The sequence below is a fragment of the Protopterus annectens genome, chromosome 14.part0, assembly GCF_019279795.1.
Source record: "Protopterus annectens isolate FY-2018-M chromosome 14.part0, PAN1.0, whole genome shotgun sequence".
NCBI classification, from domain to species: domain Eukaryota; kingdom Metazoa; phylum Chordata; order Ceratodontiformes; family Protopteridae; genus Protopterus; species Protopterus annectens.
In genome coordinates, this window is record NC_056748.1 from 276,681,312 (window position 1) to 276,705,627 (window position 24,316).

The window sequence follows — 24,316 nt, forward strand, 5'->3', positions numbered from 1 at the left end:
TTGAGACTGTTTACATTGTGTCTATGTTCCTGTAATGTAACCATGTTTTTTTCCTTTACCTTGTATATAATGGAATCTCCGATAGAATGAGGTAATCATTGAGGACCAGTTTCTTTACTGGATCCTCATGTGATGATGCTGTGTGACTCTGTACTCTGATCTTTCGTGCTGCTTGCGTTTGCCTTTGCTGTGTTTGTTTTCCTCAAGCTTGCATGGTGTGACTTGATCTTTGTTTTCACTTATCATTTGCATCCACATTTTCTTTTGCTGTTTTTCAGTGCCTTTTCAATTTCTTCTTCAGTAAGATGGAATTGTAATCACAGATTTGCTCTGTTGCACTTAGTAGTTAAATTCAAGTGAAATTATGTGATTTTTTTTTTTGTTGTGCTTTCAAGTCTCCACATCAGAAATATTTAGAGGCATTCAGTTATTTCTCTGTGTTCCTTCTAACTAGTTAGATATACTGACTGAAACATGGTTCTATACTAATCAGAATAATTTCATATTTCTGGAATCCATGTTCTATTTCTCTTTTTATTACAGTAAAATGGAAATTTAGAACCTGCGTCTGTATTATTTTACCGTTGAGTAGAATTGTAAATTACATTTCCACCATGACTGGTTATGTAGTAAAGCAGAAGACAGTAGAAGTGGTGCTGTCTTTGTGTCTCCAGATTTTGACCTGATGGCTTGGGAAAATGAGTTTTTTTTTTTAAAGTTTTATTTATTTGTACCGAAAGTAACCTGTTAGCCCTTAAGGAAATGTGTATTTTAAGATCCTTTTCATTCATGTAGGAGATAGTGTTGAGAAAAGCTATAAATAGCATTCCATAGAATAAAGAAACCATTTCAGAGCCTCGATTTCCTATGTGGAAAACTTGAAAGCTAAGAAAAATAACTGTTATAATGCCTGAGGGTAAAATAATTAAATGCTGAAAGGATTGTGTTAGTTCTGTTGTAGTCAAGTTTGCTAGCGCTTCTTGTTTCAGGGTGCAATTAATTTATTCTTTTCTTTGGAATTGAGGAGAAGCTGAACCAGGAAAGAGAGAAGTTTGCCAATGAAGACAGTATTTTCTATGCCCTCGGAGAATGTGGACTAATTTCATTTTCTGATTACATCTTCCTCACTACTGTCTTGTCCAGTAAGTACAAACTGGAAATAACTCGATACACGTTTGGACTACTAGATGTTGGTGTGAATTTTATAAAGTTAGAAAAAAAACATGCAGCAGTTTAGTGGAATATCTCACCACTGCAAATAAGCAATCATAGACATACCTTGACCAAGTTAATGATGATAAAAACAGTAAAATTAAATTTGCTGGAGTCTGCTTAAGAATGGGGAGTGTTGAAATCAGCTTAATTGTGCTTATTACATGTTTTGATGCATTTGTTATGAACTGTAAAGGAACATGACTTTGTTTACAGGATTATTACTGAAACATTATAAAACGTGCAGCATAAAATGGCACATTAGATCAGTCTTATATTGTGAAATGGGACTTAAAGGACAGTTAACTGAGAAACCAAATATATGATCTCTTCACTAGTACTCTTAAGAGGCCCATTACAAAGATTTGCCATCTTGGATTCTAGTTCTCCAATACAGACCACAGCTGTCAGGGGATATAGAAAAGGCATACAGACTTAAAATAATTAAAATGTCTAATTCTCTCAGCTTCAGTCCCTCCATGTGATTGTGATGCAGTTACATACTTGACAGAACCATTTGTTCTGCAGGATTTTCATATCACCAACATCCTTATCTGTTGTTTACTCTTTATGTCTAGAGAATGCAGTTTCTTGCAGCCCTTGAGCCACAAGAAGTTATGTTTTTTGGTATTGCTTTTATTTGTGTGCGTCTGGGGAACTGACTACAGTTTTGTCTGACAGATGATAATATTGGAGTATTTCTTCTGCTGTACTAGACATTTCGGTTCACGTGCAATCCACTAGTCAGCACCTACAGTTTTGTTTCTCTGAGGTTGCTGCTGAATATAGCCCAAAATATTTTTCCTCTTTTATACATTGTATATTTTTTGTGGTGAGATAACCATCCCCCCCAATCCATAGACACATGCAGTGTAGTACTGAGCTTCTGGGTTCCTGTACCTTTGATATTTTTTTAAAACCCCAACTGCAGTTCTGTTGATCAGTGGTGTGATATAAGACGCATGTAGTCACTTCACCTGTTCTTACGTGTTCACTGCATTGTTTGCTTTAGTATTTTTGTACAGGCATATTTTTCTTGGCATTTTATTTGCAGTGTTTTTACTGAAGTTGACTTCTATGACTACTGACTCCTGTTCTCATGCAAAATGAATATGATGGCATAAATTGCATTTGTGCACCGCAGAGCTAAGGTTAAACTAGTCCCATTGCCAGACAGTCTGCTCTATGAATTTTCCTGTAGAACTAGCTAGTTTATCAGTAGTAGCACTAAAATCTGTATACCTGTGACTAGCACTTGCTCTAAAACTCGCTAGAAAGCACTAGGAAGCCTTAATTTGTTACAAGCACTCACCTCTCCTTGGTAATAAGGAGAAAATAGTCGTAGGCATTAGACAGTACCTTGCCAAAAAGAAAGGGAAAACAACTCTTGTACTATGCAATGAAAGCACCTAACCAGGCATGTCCAGGGGTCAGCTTCCGGTGATTTCTTCTGTCCACCTGGTGAATCTGGGCATACTGGGGAAATGCAGCAATTGCCTCGTATACACAGACAACCCTCTCCTCCTACCACCAAACACTACAACCTGCGAGAGATGCACTTACATAGCCAAACTAGAAGCAAAGCTCTCTCCAGCCAAGATTGTGCTAGACCGTCAAGAGGAGAAGGTTAACACCTACACAACACCTCAAACAACTCACAGTCCTTCAAACCCGCACATAACACAAAACCCACATATACAGAGGCTCTTAACATTAACCTGTCCAAGCAACAAGGACCTCCGAAGCTGAAATGCATACAAACACCACCCCCAAACACAACAAAAGTGTCATATAGCTCACAACACCAGTGTGCCACCCAACAGCAGCCCCTAAGGCAAGACAATGTACCCAACACTTTAGTCATAGGTGACTCTATAGTCAGGCACACTGATGTCCCAGTCACCAGGCTGAACAAGGAGAAAATTACAGTTAGTTGCCTGTCGGGTGCCAGTATCCGCCACATAACGCATGCACTCAAGTCACTCCACAACAGTTACAAATATGACTCTGTCATTGTCCATGTTGGAGTGAATGACTTGAGATGTACCTTCCTGGACTACATGAAAAGAGACATGGAAGAGCTCTTGGATCATGTAGCCCAGGCAGGTATGACCCTAGCCCTGAGTAGCATCCTGCCATCGCCCAGAATGATACCACAGTATAAAGATGAAATGATTGACTTCAATAATTGGCTAAGCTTCTGGTGTCATTCAAAGGGGATCCAGTATCTGTCTGCCTGGGACGACATGATCAACAAACCACAATGCTTTGCAAGAGATGGTTTGCACCTGTTGCTCCTGGGATTCAGTTACTGGCAAAGGCTGTTGCCACCCCTATAGTGCCTTTTTTAGGCAAGGTTCAAAGGACAAAACTACCACTGTAACGGTACAAGCAAGCAAAATCTGAAGGTAATGCTACTCAATGCTAGAAGTCTAGACCTCAAGATGCACTCTCTTGAGGCTGTCCTAAAAATGAAGAAAATCAATATCTGTGCAGTAACTGAGACCTAGTTCAAAGCTCCAGAGAGCACCCATGCAATGCCAGGCTACAGTTCATCCCTTACTTTTCAGCCACCAAACCAGGACCGAAGCATTAAAGGTGGAGGAGTGTCCATATTCACCAAGGATATTCACACCTCCAGGCTGGTTGCCCAGCACAGTGCATCTGAAATTCTCCAGGTGCAACTAACACTAGATAAGACTGCACTACACATTGTAGCTTGCTACAGATCCCCCACCATGCCCCAATATTCTCGCTACACCTTTCTAAACCTACTGGAAAATATTAAGATACAACCAAACACCCTAATACTGGGTGATTTCAACTACCCTGCCATTAACTGGGTAAACTACTCCCGTACCAACACCTTTGCTCAATGGTTCTTGGAATTTATAAATTCCAACGCCCTAGATCAACTAATTCATAGTCCCACCAGGGGTACCAATATTCTAGACCTGGTCATTGCCAGCATGGGAGATCGATGCTCCACACCAGTGGTCACCCCCTCATTAGTCAGATCAGACCATAAGCTAATCACCCTTGACATCCACATCCCACCCCACCCCCTTTAAGGAAACCTCCATAAAAAACTTCTCCAAAGCCATCTTCATGCTTCTCAAGTCAGAAGTAACAAACTTCATGACACCCATACAGATGGGAACTGGAAGTTCAACTGCTGAATCCTACACTAAGCTGTCTGTACGAGCACATTCACTTGTGCATGGACCGAGCCATCCCAAATAGAACAATGATGCTGTCCTCTTAAAAAAAAAAAAAAAAAAAAAGCTAATCTGGTGGTCCCCTGCCATAAACAAGCTGTACAACAGAAGGAAGAAACTGTTGCAGAAAAGAACAACAACCCAGGATTCAAAAAAACTCCATCACCAGCCTTAGTAGAAAGCTGAGATCCCTCATAAAATCTTCCAAAGCTAATTATGAAAACAAAATTGCCAAACATTCCAAAGAACAACCGGCATTCTATAGCTATGTCAAGAATCTAAATGGCAATACTCAGATCTGCTCTGAGCTACAGCAGAATGGCACTAGATATACTGATCCACAGGATAATGCCAATATCCTGGCAGATTCAGTGCCAACTTCACCTCCTCAAGGGCCCATCTCAATACCGAAATGCCAAATTCCAGTAATCACGACCACTCAGGTAAAAACAGCACACTCCAAAGCCAAGAATGCAGCATCCATGAGACTAGACGACATCCCGGGCTATGTACTGCATGAACTGCAAAATGAACTGGCACCTCACCTATGTGTCATGTTTAGTCATAGCCTCATCTCAGGCTTTGTGCCCACAGAGTGGCACACAGCTAGAGTCATCCCACTCCACAGGGGGCATCCACATTAGATCCCGGGACTACTATCCCATCAGTCTGACGAGCCTGATCTGCAAGGCCATGGAACGTATTATCATAGAACCTATAAACAAAGACATTGGCAACTGTCAAACACTGGACCCCACCCAGTTTGGGTTCGTGAAGTGCGATTCTTGCCTCTTGAACCTGATCGACTTCTTCGAATCAGTCTCCAGGGCAGTGGATGAGGGTAAGGTGGTTCACACAGCCTATCTGGACTTCGCTAAGGCTTTCGACACTATCCCCTACTCTGGAGTCATAGATAAACTTACTAAGCTGGGCATTAATCCCTACGTCACTCGATGGGTTGCAGATTGGCTTACTGATAGAACACTCACTGTAAAAGTAGCCAACTCCAAATCCAGCTCCAGACAATTGATGTACCACAGGGTTCTGTCCTGGGACCACTCTTGTTTGGCATCTACTTCTCTGAAGTACAGGCCAGCACTAAGGGACTCTGACTTACAAAGTTTGCAGATGACTGCAAATTAGGAGCCATTACTGAATCCCCAAATGATGTGGATATAGTACAAAAGGGCCTTACCGAAACAGATGCCTGGTGCCAGAGCCATGGGCTTAAGCTAAATGCCAAAAAATGTATAGTTGTCCTCTTTGGGAAAAACCACATACCTGTGAAACTACCACATAGGTGGCAGTACACTAAACAACGAAAGTGTGATGAGACCTAGGGACACGGGTGGACAGTGGTCTCACCTTTGATAACCACATAGCCACAACAGTTAGAAAATCTTTCTACGTGGCACACCTCATCACTAAGGGCTGTTCATCCAGAAAAAAAGAAGTCATTGTCCCTCTGTACTCATCCTTCATTAGACCCATTATAGAATACAATGCCCCATTTGGTATGTACTTCACAAGACATCTGCAACAACTAGTAAGGCCGCAGAAATACCTCACAAAAAGAATCATAGGCCTAAAGCAGATACCTTATGCTGGCCGTCTAAAGAAACTCCAGCTGTACTCTGTCGCATATCGCCTACTCAGAGGCGATCTCTGCCTAACATCCAAGGCCATGTCAAACCCAGGTTTGTTGGACATACTACACTTAAAGAAATCCCAATCCCGCCGAGTCACATGCTCCAGAGATCTTAACCTTGTCATCACGATGAATAGAACATGCTGGAGGGATAGGTTCCTGACCAAGAGACTCCCCATACTCTGGAATAGGCTGTGCCCGTACATGTCAGGCAGAGCGCCACAATGGCCCTCTTCAAGAGGAACCTTGACGATTGGATGGAGGATAGGAAATTCACCCCAGGGCTCACATCAGTAGCCCTGGTAGATAGGGGTCCAGGAAAGTAAATATTTGTGAGAAGCAATAGACAGGGAATCGTTATGGCTAGGCTTGTATAGGCCCTAGGGCCGATAGCCTAGTACCTACTTATAAACCAATTACTCACCCACCATCCTATTAACTTTTGAGTGTAAGCTTAATCAAAGTTGAATGTCATTCCCCAAAAAACTATTTTTGTATGACTTTATAATGTTCAGGTATGCTGTGTTCACAACCCTTCTTATTTGTTTCCCTCATCAGTATTCAGATTAATTATTTTTCTGGTTTGCCTGCTCCAGCCCATTATATTCCATCTGTGCTTTTTTTAACAAATGTACTCATCTTTCTCGCCACTTAAAGCCATCTCTTTAGTACTGTCTAATATCTTTTCACCTTCCTACTGCTCTGATGTACAGCAAAGAGACTTCAAAGAATTTGCATGGGTGAGTAAAACTGAGAACTACAAGACAGAACAGAGGGATAAAATACTAAAGACGTCTGTCTTGGTCTCTTTGCTTTTGCTCTTCAGTGGTTGATCCCATTTTTACAGGCCAGAATTAAGGCAGTTACCCCTGGCTTGAGTTGGGGGTTGGCAGAGTTAAGTCATTTAGCATGAAACTGAGAGGGTGTATGGAGACCAGGTGTCTTCATCACCTTTTCACTGTATGTTGATTGCTGTAGGAATATTTGCTGATGTTCATCGTGCATACAGCTGCAGTCATAACAGATGGGTTCTCCTGCCGTCAGGCGGGTCCTCGGTCGGCCGAATTCCAAAGTCTAGGTCTGGCGTCGGTTGTCGTCGCTTCTTCCCTGATGTCAGTGCGACAGGAGTATAAAAGAACCAGCCGACGCCATTTTCTCCAGTCTTTCTTGCCGCGCGGTGCCCGAAGCAGAAGCAGTTCGCAAGTGCCGGTCGGCCAGCTCCTGAAATTATGAAAATTTTGCAACCGAAGTCTTCTTGTAAGCTAAGTACCCTGTTGGGGAAACTTTTCTTGCCTCAGACCGATGTCAGACAAAGTTAATAATTGTATTTCAAGTGGGAAGCAAATACCGCATAAGGATTTTCATTCCCTCTGTATTCCTTGTTTAGGCCCAGACCACGACGTCTCGGTCTGTCGTTTTTGTGCTACATTCAACAAAAGCACCATCAAGCGTCGGGCGGAGTTTGCCCAGCATTATTTTGGCAAAAAATTTAACTATATTATGTCGTCGGATACTCCGACTCCAGTTTTGTCTAAAAAGCGCAAAGATAAGGACCGACACACGAGGTCCGCGGCCTCTACCGACACCACGCCAAAGCCGACTACAGGTGGTCCGGTTCTCAGCGAAGCGCCTACACAGCCCCTGACTACCGACGACACTTCATTGGCGGTGTCTTCTGTGCCCGAGGTCGCAGGCTCCTCGGCCCACACCCTGACTACAGATACCGAAGCCACTCTTGGTGGTGAATCTCAAAATGTAGACCGGTCTGCCTCCTCTCAAGGTGTCTTCAAGACCTTCCTCTTCTTTTTCCATCAAGGCTTTCACTAAGTCTAAAGCAGCCATGCATTCTAAGAGACAAGCTACACAGGGCCCATCTCCAGGCCCCATGCCTAAAAAATGGATGCTTAAAATGGCTGAGGATTTAATTACTCTTATCAGGGGTTCTCAACCCCCCCCCCTGGACAAAAGGCCCAGAGTGGAGGAAGAATCCCCCTCCTCTGATCAGGCCTCCATTATATCAGAGCACTCTGATGAACAGGAACATTCTTACTCCCCTTTTGAAGATTCTGATGCAGAGGATTCCATTCCCTCTGTATCCCCCCCAGAGGATTACTCATTTGGGGAAACCTTGCATACCTGAAGGGAACACTTCAACTGGGAAGGCCAAGAGTACTCAGATTCCAAGAAAAGGCTTAGGGATTTTCTCTTGCTACCTCAGCACAGGCCTCTGGCTATACCTCCTGTCTTGGACATACTAGATGATGTGTTCTCGGAGGCCTGCCTTAACCCGTATTCTTTACCTCCAGCCCCAGTCAAGCCTGACAGGTACTACCGGGTTCCTGACTCACACCAATTTCTGTACAAAAGCCATGCGGCTGACCCTGAAACTATCTCACAGGGCCCCAAGGGAATTAAGGCCTCCACTGCTAAAAATCCATTACCTTCTGAGAGAAATTCCAGATCCTTAGAAAGGTGGAGAAAAAAGGTATATACCTCGGCCACCTTAACCATGAGGGCATATAGCTCTCAACCTTCCATCTCCAAAATGAGGAACACTCGCCTTCATAATGTGGAACAAATTGGCAAAATGTGGAACACATACTAATGGCTTACTAACAACTTCAACAAGGAAGGTCATAGGATGGTTAAAATATGCTGGTTTTACTCATAAAGATCATCCTTTAATGAAGTAATATGATTAATTTCTATTTACCATGGATTTTGCTTAAAAAAATTCTTAACACTGAATTTGTGACTAACTCTTTCAATGTGGAACTTCGAGGATCTTCGAGGAACATGAACTTTTTAAGACCCCAAATGAGGTACGTTCCTCATAATGAGGTACACTTGAGAGGTATGAGCATTAAACTGCCAGTCCCATATGCTAAAGTACCAACAGTTTCTGTTATCACAATTGAGAAGTAAAATGTCACAACCTGAACAACCAGACTTGAAGGAGTTGCAGGATTTTATGTGCATAGTGCATAACAAGTGGGTAAACATACCTTGCAATGTGGTTTTGATGCTCTAGAGGCCTCATGTAGTTTCTGTTATCACAATTGAGAAGTAAAATGTCACAACCTGAACAACCAGACTTGAAGGAGTTGCAGGATTTGATGCATAGTGCATAACAAGTGGGTAAACCTACCTTGCAATGTGGTTTTGATGCTCTAGAGGCCTCATGTAGACCTGCTGTTGCAGGATCAGTCATACGTAGACATGCCTGGCTCAAGGAACAAACCTTACCAGATCATGTCAAAGCTAAATTACTAGATGCCCCTCTACAAAAGGATGTATTATTTGGTGCTAATGCTGAAGAGGTATTAAAGAAAATGGAGGAAAAGGCTAAATCAATGCAAACAGTGAAAGATTTTCTACAGGTACAACCCCCACGTTTCAGTAGAAATTGGCCTTCCAAAAATTGGTCCTTTCCAGCCACGGACAGACTCCAAAGAGGTAGATACAGGCGCCCGAGGGGCAGAGGGCAATCCCAAGGATCGTTTAGAGGCAGACAATGGCAAGCTCCTACACAAAGAGGTGGTGAGGATAGTTCGCAGCCATTCAGAAAGCAAGCCCAATGACTTTCCCCTTTGCATGCCAAGCAAGGCTCAAATGGCAGCACCCTTAGGCGGAAAACTGGCATTATTTTCAAAAAATTGGCATATTGTCACAAAAGACAAATGAATCCTGGACATTATAAACAGGGGCTACAGATTCCATTTTCACACCCTTCCAAAAATGAGAGGCATGCCAAACCTGCCACACAATCAAAGGGCAGAGGCACAAAGACAAATTTCAGATCTCATGGACATGAAAGCTATTCAAGAGGTACCTACTCACGAACAAGGTCAAGGTTTTTATTCCATTTTGGACCTATCCATCCTAAACACATTTTTACTCGTACCAAAATTCAAGATGCTCACTTTACAGCAGCTTCTTCCCATGCTGGGCAAGGAGTCTTGGCTGGTAACATTGGACCTCAAGGAGGCATACCTGCATGTCCCAATCAGACAAAATTGCAGAAGATGCCTCAGATTTCTTGCAGGTTCAACCCATTATCAATTCTCTGCATTGCCCTTTGGCTTATCTACTGCGTCCAGAGTATTCACGAAATGCCTGGCATCAGTAATTGCCTACTGCAGACTTCAGGTTATACAAATATACCCCTATTTGGACGACTGTCTGATCCAAGTGGACAGCAAGCACATACTTCTGAAACATCTGGCTTATGTAATAATGTTGTTGAATTCTCTGGGATACACAGTCAACAAAAAGAAATCAAGGCTAATACCCTCTCGGAAAATAATTTTCCTGTGTGCCAACTTGGACACAAACACCCAGATGGCCTACCTCACGCCAGAGAAGCAGGGGCAACTAACTCAATACTTCAGAACACTAGCAACTTTCACCAGGCTGACTGCAATCAAAATCCTGCAGGCTCTGGGATTCATGGCATCTTGCATCCTACTAATCCCATGTGCAAAGCTGCATATGAGGAAACTTCAATGGTACCTGAAAAACCTATGGTCTCAATACAGCCACAGTTTGGAAACAATAATACCACTAATTCCATGTCTTCAAAAGGAATTTCTGTGGTGGGCTCAAGCATGCCAAACAGACACAGGTCTCCCATTCAGCAAGCCTCAAGCAAATCAAGTCATCACAACAGACGCCTCGGACTAAGCCTGGGGGGCGCACATGACAGATCGGTGCATTCAGGGCAAATGTTCCCAAAAAGAAAAGCACCTTCACATCAATCAAAAGGAAATGCTAGCAGTAATAAATGCTATTATAGCTTTCAAAGACCTTCTGCATCCAGGTCAACTATTTATAAGGACAGATAACACCACAGTAATGTGTTACATAAACAAACAGAGAGGAACCCATTCATACCCCCTATGCAGGCTGGCCATGTCACTTTGGAACATGGCTCTGGACTTACAAATCGAACTTCAAGCACAGTACTTGCCAGGCAAGGAAAACACGCTGGCAGACAACCAAAGCAGAAATATGACAGATCCACACAAATGGAAGTTGCATCCTCAAGTTTTTACAGAGATAATTCAAGCATGGGGAAGGCCAGACATAGATCTCTTTGCCTCCCACAAAAATTGCCAATTGACAAAATTCTGCTCAAGGATTTTTCATCCAAAGGCATGGAGAGTGGACGCTCTCTCTTTCAGTTGGACAACAATGACAGTTTATGCCTTCCCACCTCTTCCTCTGCTGCCCAAAGTTCTATTAAAAACCAGAGCAGACAGACCCAAGATGATTCTCATTGCTCCAGACTGGCCAAGACAACACTGGTAACCACTGCTGAGGAGCCTGACGCATTCCCTACCATGGACCCTGCCTCTAATGCCTCTTCTTCTGACTCAGCACAGCTTCAAAACTCTTCACAGTCAGCTGAAAACACTCAATCTGGCCGCATGGAAGATTCCTTAACATCACAACAGACCCTACTCTCCAAGGAGGTGCAGGATGTCATTTTGGAGGCCAGAAGGCCGTCTACTAGAAAAGCGTACTCCGCAAAATGGAAACAGTTTTGTGCCTGGAATGAGAAAAAGGGCCAGAATCCTGGAAAACTGAATTTACCTCAGATATTACAGTATCTAGCTGAGCTGCTAAGCAGTGGACTTCCATTCTCCTCAATCAAAATCCATGCCTCAGCCATTCCTGCAGAATACAACACTGATCCACCTTTATTCTCTCACCCCCTCTTAAGACAGTTCCTCAGAGGGGCTAAGAATATAAAACCCCCAAGGAAACAACCAATACCTGCTTGGGATCTCAATTTCATTCTAGAAAAGCTGACCTTGCCTCCTTTTGAGCCAGCTGCCTCAACAGATTTTCAATATTTGTCCTGGAAAACAGCTTTCCTTCTGGCTATTACCTCAGCTCGTAGGGTATCGGAACTACAAGCCCTCATGGCTGTGCAGCCTTTTATCATCTTCCATCAGGACAGAGTTTCCTTACGAACCAACCCGTCCTTTATGCCAAAAGTGGTATCCAGGGTAGCTTTGAATCAGGCTATACACTTACCTACCTTTTATTCTAATCCTCAAAACAAAGGGGAGAGATTACTACATTCCTTGGACAACCACAGACAACTGCGTTATTATTTGGACAGAACAAAGCCTTTCAGAAAATCAGAACAGCTCTTTGTGTCCTATGCTATAGGAGCTCAAGGGAAGCCAATTTCCAAACAGACAATCTCAAAATGGATAGCCCACTGCATACGTTTTTGTTATTCTTTTCATGGCAAAACTGTACCTACAGGCATCAGATCTCTCTCCACAAGGGCCACAGCTACCTCTGCAGCTTTCCTCAGAGGAGTTCCTACCAAAGATATTTTGGAAGCAGCCACTTGGAGTTCTGTGCATACCTTCTCCAAGCACTACCACCTTCCATTATACTCCAAATCTAGAGCAGGCTTTGCCACTGCAGTCTTGCAGGGCATCCTGGCTCCTCCTAGTTCCACCTAGTACCTACCACCCCTTTCTTAGCTTTGGGATTCTACCCATCTGTTATGACTGCAGCTGTATGCACGATGAACATAGTACAGTTTTGTACCTACCATAAATGTAGATGTTCGAGTGCTAATACAGCTGCAGTCCAGGTTTCCCTCCCTCCTTCCCCTCTTGGGACAGGCCTATTGGCTAACACCTCCTCATACAACCTGATTGGGGTATTCATTTATGGTGTATTTGCCTGCACTACTGTATTTTGATTATATGGCATTGCTTTATTACACAAATTTATGTATTGCCTTCCTTCTGGGGGCACCTGACATCTGGGGCAAGAAAAACTGAAGAAAATGGCATCGGCTGGTTCTTTTATACCCCTGTCGTACTGACGTCGGGGAAGAAGCGACGACAACCGACGCCGGACCTAGACTTTGGAATTCGGCCGACCGAGGACCCGCCTGACGGCAGGAGAACCCATCTGTTATGACTGCAGCTGTATTAGCACTCGAACATCTACATTTATGGTAGGTACAAAACTGTACTTTTTGGTGTGGTCATGGGCAGTGAAAAGGCTCCTTATGTTTACATGTGAACAAGTGGATACCTTGTTGAATTTTCTAGCAGACATGGGTGGAAAAATCGGGTGTTAAAAGGACTCACAAAAAACAAACTGACCACATTATCAAAACTTGATAGTAATAAATAAGGAAATGGTGAGAATAATGAATGACTATGGGGTGCTGCTGTCCTTGCCAGTTTAGTAACAGAAATTTTCTAAGTTCAGCCTCTGCAGTACTGTTTGAATTTAAGATACATGCTAAAAGATGCGTCTCGGATCTGATTTCTAAAGCTGTGGTTGCAGGATTTACAAGATTTTCTGCATCACCATCAAGTTCTACTTGGCCACTTAATTTATTTTCCCTTGAGATGTTCCTAGCACTGCTTTATGCAGTGTTCCTTCAGGAACTCGCCAGTTATTTTTTTTCTGTTTTTTTGTTTTCCTTTGTTATTTGATAGTCCCAGGCTGCTGATTTCATATTTAAAGTAAGTATTTTGTTGTGGTTAGCAGGTATTTTTTTCTGTGGTTTTCATTTAATTTTTATAGAGCTTTTCTGTGTAACAGTATTTTAAGAAGGTAAGTGCTTTTCTGATAATGAAGTTTTTCTTGCTGACTCTTATTGTCATTTATATAACACCAGGAGGTACCAGATTTGATATGACTATAACAAAGCCTCAAGAAAAAAGAAGGTGCATGGTCTTAGAATCCAAGGGCCATAATTATGATCATCGGAGTAATGGAACTACAGATGCAAGTGGGGGAAATGCTACGTAGAAGGTTACTGTACTTCAGACTATTTCAAGTTAGTGTTCAACAGGTTGCAGAGCGTGGGGGGGGGGGGTCAGCTGGATGAATCCATCATCCAGAATATTTTAATAACATCAAGTTTTGCAATTGCCAGGACCTCCATTTTGGATTTTTGCAGTTGGTATATGAGCCTCCATTCTCCTTCTTGAAGCTTCTCTGGTTTTGCCCCTTGATAGACCATCACCAGTCCCTGCTGTTTTTCTCTCCTTTCTTGTACTCCAACATCAGGGTACCCTCTGGTCAGTCATTGGAAATTAGCTGCAATCATCTTGGACTTGGTATTATCTCATAAGTTCTGTAGACTGATGCTGTCACCTGTCCGACACTCTTCCAAATTGCCAGTCTAAACAGGTCCTTAAGTTACATGGGATATAATTGTGCTTTCATTGATCCAGCAACAAATTAGCCAACTTGTGATGCCCATGCACTGGCCCAGCAATCAAGGAGACTCAATCCTCACCACTAACACCAGTAAGGGGCATCTGTATAAGGAAAGAATAATAAATGCACACACAGTAAAGCACAGTTTCCCTTAAGAGCACACAGAGATCACAGTTAGTCTGGGGCTGGTTTCTCCCTTTCTCTCCAGGTCCCTGATCAGACCTCCCACTGGCACAGCTATAGGGTCCAGATCTCAGCCTAGTGGGCAGGCTAAAACCTCCAGCACCATGTCTGTCCAACCATGTCCCTGCCCAAGTAGCTGACACACACACACACACACACACACACACACACACACACACACACACACACTTTGAGATAAGCATTTATACAACCACACAGACTGCTGGGGAAGGCTGGCACAGGTTTTCCAGCTGTGCCCCTTTTACCCAGACTATATGGTAGAAATCACTGCCACCACCCAGCTAATATTTATCAGCTACTCAAAGGCCCTTATGAAAGGGTGTCCAGTTATACCATGCAGTATTATTATCCAAATGGTAAGTGCAACCGACCAGTCAAGACTTATTTGGAGTGACTTGGTACAGTATCACTATGTACATGCAATGTACTCTTAGAGCTTAAATTATCTCTACACAAAACAGCCACAGTTGAAAGGATTAAAAATATTTAATAATAAATAAAAACATAAGACAGTATTTCTTACTACATGGTGCTAGTCAAGAGTTCAGAGATCACAGATAAATACTTAAAATAATACAGTAGAAAAGTTCTGACATCACAGAAAAAACAAACTAGTCTAATCTTCCTATTTCCTAGCAATATCTAAGAGAGAAAACAGTTCTAAAATCCTACTTGCATATAGACACAGGCAGAGTGATGAGTTGGATGTTCTCAAGACAAATGCTCTCCTTTGCTCTGTCTTTAAATTGATACCACAGTACCACTGATTTCAGATTACATCATTTCTTTCTGGTTCCCAAGCTAACAGACTCTTAGAGGTTAATAGTCATTTTGATCTTGCAGCTGGTCAAGAACCAGAGCAATAAAAGAAAGTATACATGCAAATTGTAGCCATTAACTCTGGCCTCAAAACAAAAGGCAGAATGCTTTCCTCTAAACATCTCAACTCCGAATTTTAGATCAAAGTATTTCACCATGCTTGACTTATCAGCTTTGTTACAGCAGAGTGCACTGTTACATTTTTGCAGTTCCACATCCACTATAGTCTCTTCATATTTAAGAGAACAATCCTGTGGTTTGCATTAATATTTACAAATGACAGAATTATCTACAACATTCTGTCTAGCTAGGCTAGCAGCCCTCACCTATCTTCACACACCTCATCACCAATCCCTCTGATCAGATCCACTGACTTTGGGTCCCCTGATCTCATTCTGGTCTGGACTTAAATCAAGGCTAAGTTAGGCTGTTCAACCCTGTTGTGTTCTGCATTGAAGCAGGATAATCTGCTGTTGATTGTGTAACATCAAGGTTTCTTCTTTTTACAGTACAGTATCAACAGCAGTTTGACCTATTAATATGCTCATCATTTCAAGCTATATCTTGTCAACCCATAGTTTCAGAATTATAGCAGACCACTGCTTCATTGCTGTTAGTTCAGGTACTGGTGTCCCAGTCCATACTGACACACTTTTCTTTTCTTTCCTTTTCTTGATGGCTGAGTCAGGCTGCCTCTCAAAACCATGTACGGACATTAGAACCTTCATCTCCCTTCCTGCTGCTCCCATTCTGGAATCTAGTGCGTCTGAAAGGTCCTGGTATATGTCCTTCTGTATCAATGTTGCACTATTCCTTACAGTAGGGATCCCTTGCCCAGGGCAGCCCGACATCCAGCCACTATACCAAAGCCTTAGGTTGTAATAAGGATGTTGTACATCATGTGTACTTCCCACACATGGCATAGGGCATAAAGGTGATGTACCATCGTCAGAACTTCTTTGTCACCAGTCTGAATGCCATCTCCAATCTTCGGTCTGAACTCTCGTTTGTCTGCTGGTTGCCGTGCTATTTTCAGATAAGCGTCCTTTTGGGGTTTTTCTTCTTCTTGCACTTTTTTGTGTTTGTTGGTTTACATGTCATCCAGAAAGGGGAAATGCCAGCGTGGGAGACAGCTTGCCCATAAAGACCATCACAAGCAGTGTTTGTTTTGCTTAGGTGCTTCTCACAACTATACAGCTTGTTCTGTTTGTCAGGCGTTTGCATAGTTGGCTTTCCTTTTTGGCTACTTACCTAGGGAACCAGCTACTTAAATTGTTGGGTGAGGGTACTATGGCAGAGTCGTCCCAACCTGAGGGTCAGCCGTCCATGAAGAAGAAGACCAAAACAGTTGATTCTTTTGCTGTAACCACCTCAATCGGACATCTCTTAAAAGGTTGCTGAAAGCCCAGAGGGCCACCCAGTTTTTCGTTTGGATTCCTCTGTTGTGACTGCTTTGGAGGCTGGCATAGACCTGGCTTCTTGCACATCCGCGGAGGCTCCACAGAAGTCCGTTTCAGATGTTCAGGTGGAACTGCATCTGATTATTTCCACAGGGCCTAGGGATGTTCCACAAATCCTTGTTAGGGAGGCGATTCCCAGTATAATTGAGTGTAGTCAGGGGTCTTTGCTGCCTAAAGTATTTAGGGCTGATGTCCCTTTGAAAAAGAAGCAAAATACAAAGCATATTTCTCCTGCTTCTAAGGATCCTCAATGTGAGTAGCAGGATTTTACACAGGGTTTGTTCAGTGCCCTTATGGCTTTGAAACCTACTCAGGGGGTCTCTGTTCCTGCATGTGATGCTCCACCACTGGACCGGAAATAAAAGAATCTCAGTCTGCACCACTGCCACCAGTGGGGGATGTACATTGAAAGGATGACAGGTACACACTTAGTATTTCCAGATGCAGCTCTCTACATCAAGTGCAGTTTCCCTTAAGAGCACACAGAGACCACAGTCAGTCCAGGGATAGTTTCCTTCTCTCTCTCCAGATCCCCAATAAGACTCCCCACTGGCACAGCTACAGAGTTGAGGTGTTAGCCAAGGTTCCAGGCCAAGTTCTCCAACTCTCTCTGTCCAACCAGTGCTTCGTGTCCCAGCCCAAGTAGCTGACATACACACTCTTTGAGGTTTGATTCACACACACACGCGCGCGCACACACACACGAAAGGCTGCCACATGTTTACTAGCTATGCCCCTTTCTGCCCAGATTATAAGGTAGTTTCCTCTGCCACCTGTCACTCCTTATCAGCTACGTTAAGGCCTTTAACAAAGGGTGTCCAGTCTTACATTGTAATGTGTAATAGACTCCCTGCTAGACAGGGGTCCAGGGAAGTAAATAATGTGGGAAGAAATAGCCAGGGAATTGTTATGGCTAGGCTTGTATAGGCCCTAGGGCCGATAGCCTAGTACCAACCTATGAACCTATGTTACTACCAATACAAATGGTAGTTTGACCAAGAGCAAGGCTATTAGGAGTGGCCCATACAGTATCAACAAATAAATATACAAGTACTCTCAGATTCTAAGTATCTCTACGCATGTAAGACACAATGAAAGGTTTAAATAAATTTAATAAATAATAAAAGAACAAGACAATACTAAATATATATTTACAGTGACATCGGAGTACAAAATCACAGGAAATATTTAAAACAACATTGCAGGACAATCTCAAATAAATCAAGAAAAATTATCTATATTTATTTAAGCTAAGCTTTGCTATATTCCTGACTATATCTAATGGAATTATACTGTTTCCTAGACTGACTGACTTAGAGCGAGGCAAATCTGTGGTGAATGGATATTCTTTAGTTGTTGTTTCAGGTCAGAGACAGAATACCGAATGCTCTCTCTCTGAGAGAGAGTTCTTAAATTAATATCTGAAATATTATTGTTGGGATAGCTTGCAGAATTGCATCATTTCTTGTCATCTGACTCTGTCCCAGGTAAACCCCCCAGTGCTGAAACCTAGCAGTATTTAGCATCCACCTGTGAAAATACATAGACAAGGCATTTCCTTAGATATTTGGCAAATTGTGAAAGTCATAAAACAATAAAAGACAGTACAAAAAGCTCCTTAGTTTTAGACACTGTGTCTCCTTGCTGCACTGAAATTGAAAGACATCTTTTTTATGGCCTAGCCATAAAGTAATTTAATATCAGCTATTTTCCTGAAGTTTTGCAAGTTAACCTCCTGTATTCCAGTTTCCCCTATTAAAATTATACATTTAAACAGTTACAATAGTGTATGTATATTTTTGTTCTTTTCCAGCAAGGTACACTGTGGATACATCTTTAAGCTCAGTACTTTATAAAATATTTTTTCAGTTAGTTTGATATATACATGACATACAGTTGTAATACATTTGTAACACATATATCTTATATAGATCATGTTGATATTCACAAATGACGTATACTTATTTACAAAATTCCAGCTAACTGGGCTGGCAGTATCCCACTTTGTCACACTGATCCCCCTTGGTCTTCTATTCTTTTTAAGATGCCTAAGGAGCAGATTTCATCTGATGAGGCGTGCTTGGCCTGTTCCTCCCAGGATTCCCTCTTCCTTGGATTATAGTTCAGAGGAAGAGGATTCTATCAGTCCTAATTCTCCTTTTGAGGAGATTTCCTTTGGGGATACTGTATCCCATATGATGGAGTTTTTTTAAATAGGACTGTGCCCAGGTGCTGATGTTCAAAGAAGTTGGTATGAACCCCTTCAAATGGAGTCTCCCAAGCCCTGTGCTGTTCCTCCTGTTGTTGCCGCCTTATTGGATACTTTTTCTGCAACTTTTCAGGCTCCTGATTCTCATTCTCCTACTACTAAAAAACTGATGGGTTTTACAGGGTGCCTGATGATTGCAGATTTCTGTACAAATGTCTCTCCTCTTATTTGTCTCTCTTCTGATAAACCCTATAAGCTTTTGCCTTCTCCTAAGTTGCTCCCCTCTGACAAGGACAGCAAAACTCTGGAGAGGTTGTGCAAGAATGTGTATGTTGCAGCTAATAATCTGTATACTGCTGCTTTTCTGGCCTTCAGTGCTGTCAATTATCAGATCCATATGTCCAGGTATATTTTCACTCTTCTCTCAAGTTTTACAGGTTGTTTCAGATGTTCCTGATTCTGAGGGGAAGGTTTTGGCCCTGTGTTTTAGTGTCCTCTTCTCAAGTGGCTTGCCATTCTGTTAAATGTAGTTATGATGCGGCTGAAGCTTAATTTGGGGCTGCTGCCTTTGGTTCTGTGTTGAAGAGGTACTCCTGGCTTTGCCTTCAGCCTCTGCCTGATGATTTCAAGGCCAAGTTGATGGATGCTCTTCTTGACAATAAAAATTTCTTTGATTCTGTCGCTTTTGAGCTTTTTAATTCTGTTCAGGAAAAGGATAAGGCTATGCAGGAATTGAAACATATTTTTGTTTCCCCTGTTCCCAAATTTCAGAAGAACTACCCTACTAGTTTTGCCTTTGTCTGCAGATGGTCTTGTCCTCCTCCCAAGGGTAAAAAGGTTGCTAGAAGGGCTCCTCCTGCTAAGTCTAGTCAGACTCCTACAGCTCAGAAGCCTTTTTTTCCATACAAGCCACGTTCTGTCTGACTATCTTCTTCCCTCCCTCCTCAGCCAAGATGTCCTTCCATTTCACTGTTGCAGTATTCATTACAATAGGGATCCACTGCCAGGGGTGGCCCGACATCCAGCCAGTGTACCAAACCCTTTAAGTTGCTTTACGGTATGTCACCTATATGCTCCTTACATAGTGTAGGTATGATGTCCAGACATACCATGCTCAGAATTTCTTTGCTGTCAGATGAAACTCTTGATCTTCTGTCTGAATGCACATTCTGTTGCTGGTTCACCAAGCCATTTCAGATAAGTGCCCCATTGGAGTTTTTTTTTTGTATCTTATCTTTTCCTCATGTTTTTGTTGCTTGTGGGGTTTCATGTCATCCAAGAAGGGTAAATGCTTGTGTGGGAGACAGATTCCCCATAAAGGCCATCATAAGCAGTGCTTGTTTTATATCGGCACTTCCCACATCCATACGTCATGTTCAGTTTGTCAGGCCTTTGTTCCTAAGACCATCCATAGTCTTGTCTTTTTTTGGCCTTGTTAGCTAAAGACACAATGGAAGGAACTTCCCTCACTGAGGGTCAGCCATCTGTGAAGAAGAAGGCCAAGAAATCGAGGCTGGGTTCTTCTGCTGTTCATCCTCAGCTGGACATCTCTCCTGAAGCGAGTGAAAGCCTGGAGGATCACCTTGCTCCACTGTTGGATTCTTCTGCCATGACCGTTTTAAAGGCTAGCATGGATCCAACCTTAAGCACATCCTTGGAGGCCTTGGAGATATCTGCTTTGGACATTCAGGGGGAACCACAGCTGATTTTCAAGGGTCCTAGGTTTGCTCCTCAAATTTTGGTCAGAGTCCCATCTGCTTCTATTGAATGTCATCCAGGGTCTGAGCCTACTAAGTTGTATAAGGCAGACATCCCCTTGAAGAAAAAGCAGAAAACTATGCATATTTCTCCAGCTCCTAAGGATCTGCGGAGTGAATGGCCAAATTTCATTTAGGGGTTGTTTAATGCTTTGATGGCTTTGAAACCTCCTCAGGAGTTTTCTGTTCCAGCTGTCCCTTGGTCATCTACTCCCCTTAAAAGACCAAGGAAACGGGATTCCTCTGAGGAGGAAGTGGATTTAGATGAGGTCACACAGCTCTCAACGTCTTAGAGAAGGAAATCTGGGCAAAGCCATATATAAAAATGGGACAAAAGCCCCAAAATAGTGATAATTGTTAAATATTGCTCTTACAAACTTAGAAAGTTGATAGAATAACAGGCTTTGCATTAGCATGAGTTTTCTGAAGGGTATGAAGTCTGAAACTCAAACATCTCTCTATTTTCTAACCTCAGTCTTTATTGATTTGCCAGAAAAAACACAATTTTATGAAAAACGGACCAAAATATGAGGCACAAATCTGGACATTTTGCAAAAATCTGTACACTTGAGAGGTATGGCTGAGGAATCCCTTGCTTACTCATTTCGGGTTCCTTCTCCTTTAGGATATGGTTCTGAGGAAGAGAAATCTACTAGTCTTGAGAGTCCTTTCAAGGAAATTTCTTTTGGGGACACAGTCTCTAGAATGAGGGAGTTTTTTAAATGGGATTGTGCTCAGGTTTCTGAGGTACAGACGAGGTATTATGAGCTCCTGCAAATGGATTCTCCTAGACCTTCTTCTGCTCCTCCTGTTTTTGCTGCTCTTTTGGATGCCTTTACTATGGCCTTAAGGCTCCTGATTCCCAGCCCCCTGCCTCCAAGAAACCTGATAGGTTTTATAGGGTGCCCGAGGACTGTAAATTTCTATATAGATGTCCTTCAGCTGACCCTTCTGTGGTGTCTTTGGCTTCTGACAAGGCATCTCAGTTGCTGCCTTCTACTAAGCTATTTCTTTCTGAGAAAAATGTCAGAACTGTGGAAAGGCTAGGTAAGAAGGTTTATAGGTGGCCTAATGGTTAAGGTGTTTGCCTTACAAACAGAAGGTGCAGGGTTTGAGACTCACAAGAGATAATTGGCTATGCTTAAAATGGCTCTCAAGTGCAGTTAGCCTAGTACTAATCTATGAACCCATACGTCTGCTACCTTAGCTTTTAAAGCTGTCAGTTATCAGACCCACATGCCCATGTACATTTTGGCCTTTCTTTCCCAGGCCTATCAGGTAATTTCTGATCTTCCTGACTCTGAAGAGAAGGCTTCTGCTCTTTCCCTGTTAGGGACTTATTCCTAGGTGGCTAGTCCTTCTATTAAGTGTAGCTATGATGCAGCAGATGCTTTTTCTAGGGCTGCTGCCTTTGGTTCTGTGATGAGGAGATATGTCTCGTTTTGGCTTCAACCTTTGCCTGATGACATTAAGGTAATTTGATGGATTCTCTTCTGTTTCTTCTTTCGTTTGGTGAAGCTACTGCTAATCTGATTGTCTCTTCAGGATAAGGGCAAGGCCTTGCAGGAACTTAAACATGTTTTTGTTTCTCCTGAGCCCAAATTTCAGAGAAATTATTCCAATAAAGCAGCCTTTGTTTGCAGGTAGTCTCAGCCTCCCCTCAAAGATAAGGGTGGAAGTGGGGTCTTTCTGCTAAAGCTATCCAGATGTCTGTGCCCCAGAAGTCTCCTTTTCCTGACAAACCAGGTGTTATTTGACTATCCTGTTTTCTCAGTCACATTCCTCTTTCTCTTCGTCTGCCCCTTGCTCTTCCTGTTTGATTAAAGATTACTCGGGACTCCTGGGTTCTGACCATTATCCACTAAGGGAACTTCATGGTCTGGAAATCTTTTCCCCAGCCCTCTCAGGAGCATTTGCCCTTCTTCCAAAGAGTGCTTCATTATCTCTTGACTCAGGGTAATATTCAGGAAGTTCCAGTTTCTCAAAGGGGGAGGGAATTTTACTCCAGAATGGTTTAGTGCCCAGGAAAGAGGGTACTTGGTGACCGCTTCTGGACCTCTCTCATGTAAACACCTTTCTGAATGTCCCCTCTTTCCATTTGCTGTCCTTCAAACCTTGTTTCCTCTTATGCTTCCTCAGGCTTATATGGTGTCTCTGGACCTAAAGTATCCTCCTCTTCAATTCCAACCCATCCCCTTTTCAAAAAGTTTTTATGTTTCTCTGTTGCTTCCTGGCATTTTCAGTTCTGTGCTTTGCCCTTTGGACTGGGGGGGGGGGGGTACAAGTCTTTCCCTACCTGGATGACCTCCTGTTCCAGGCATCCTTTCTACAGACCTTGTTGCAAAATCTTCATTTTGCCACTTCCCTTCTGCAGAGCCTTGAGTTCATTATAAATTTCAAAAAGTCCTTTCTGACTCCTTCTCAGGATCATGTCTTTCTGAGGTGCAGGTTTGAGACTGTTCCTATGCTGGCGTCCCTGCCTCCTCCCAAGGCCCTAACTCTCATTTCCTTTTTTTTTAATCCCTTCTTGTTCTGGCTTCACTTACAATCAGGGAATTTCTAAGAGCTCTGGGGATGTCCTTACATTCATTGCTGCAGTATTCTTAACAGATGGGATACCCTGTCATGAAAAAACAAATGTCTGGCCAGTCTACCAAAGATTATTTAATGTTTTTAAAAGGTACGCAGAATGTCACCTAGATGCTCTTTGTGTAGAGAAGGAGGTAAAGGTGACATTCAGGCCTACCATAATAAGAACTTCTTTGCCGCATGTCTGAACGTATCTTTTTACCAACAGTCTGTTTACCTGGGTCCATTTGTCTGCCAGTTGAATGCATTTATATTCTCCAATGACTACCTACACCTGCTTGCTGACTTTTATTGCAGTTGCAGATAAGTGCCCCGTTGGGGATTTTGTTTTTTCTTACATTTTATGAGCTCTTTGGGGTTAGTGTCATCCAGGAAGTGTAAATGCCAGTGTGAAAGACAGATTCCTCATAAAGACCACCACAGTAAGTGTCTTTTTTGTTTAGGAGCTTCTCATGACCATGCATCATGTTCTGTCTTTCAGGTGTTTGTTCCGAAAACCCTTCATAGTAGACTTTCTTCCCTTTCCTTGTGTCTTGAGAACCAGTGTCTTAAGCTTCTTGTTAAAGATGCAATGGAAGGAATCTTCCTCCCTGTGGGTCATCCATAAGGGAAGAAGAAGGTGAAAAAGATACAATCAGAATCTTCCACTGCCCAGCCTCTGCCAGGTGTTTCTCCCAAGGTCATTAAAACCCATAGGCTCACCTGGCTGTGTTGTTGGAATGACCATGTTAGAGGCCAGTGAGGGTCTGGCTTGTAGCACGATCGAAGAGGCTTTGCAGGGGTCCATCTCAGATATTCAGGAGGAACCAAGGCTGATTTTTTTTTTGGGGGGGGGGGGGGCATCTAGGGGAGTTCCTCAGTTTTTGGTTGGGAAAGAAATTCCTACTACGGTTCTTGACTGCTGTCCTCGGTCTGAGCCTTCTCAGTTTTTCTGAGGGGACAGTCCCTTAAAAATGAAACAAAAAAATTAAACCTGTTTTTTCTGT

General features: G+C 42.7%; 1 protein-coding gene across 6 annotated transcripts in view; it reads left to right on the forward strand.

Annotated features, from left to right (window-relative positions):
* The window catches only part of MICU1 (mitochondrial calcium uptake 1), a 1,714,640-nt gene that overhangs the window by 1,012,818 nt on the left and 677,506 nt on the right, over window positions 1-24,316 (forward strand). For 4 of the 6 annotated variants that reach the window (XM_044055989.1, XM_044055988.1, XM_044055993.1 and 1 more), the window contains one exon: window positions 1,025-1,142. In XM_044055989.1, the coding sequence (XP_043911924.1) occupies window positions 1,025-1,142 (118 nt within the window). The remainder of the gene's footprint in view (window positions 1-1,024; window positions 1,143-24,316) is intronic. The other 2 variants (XM_044055992.1, XM_044055994.1) reach the window with 1 other exon arrangement.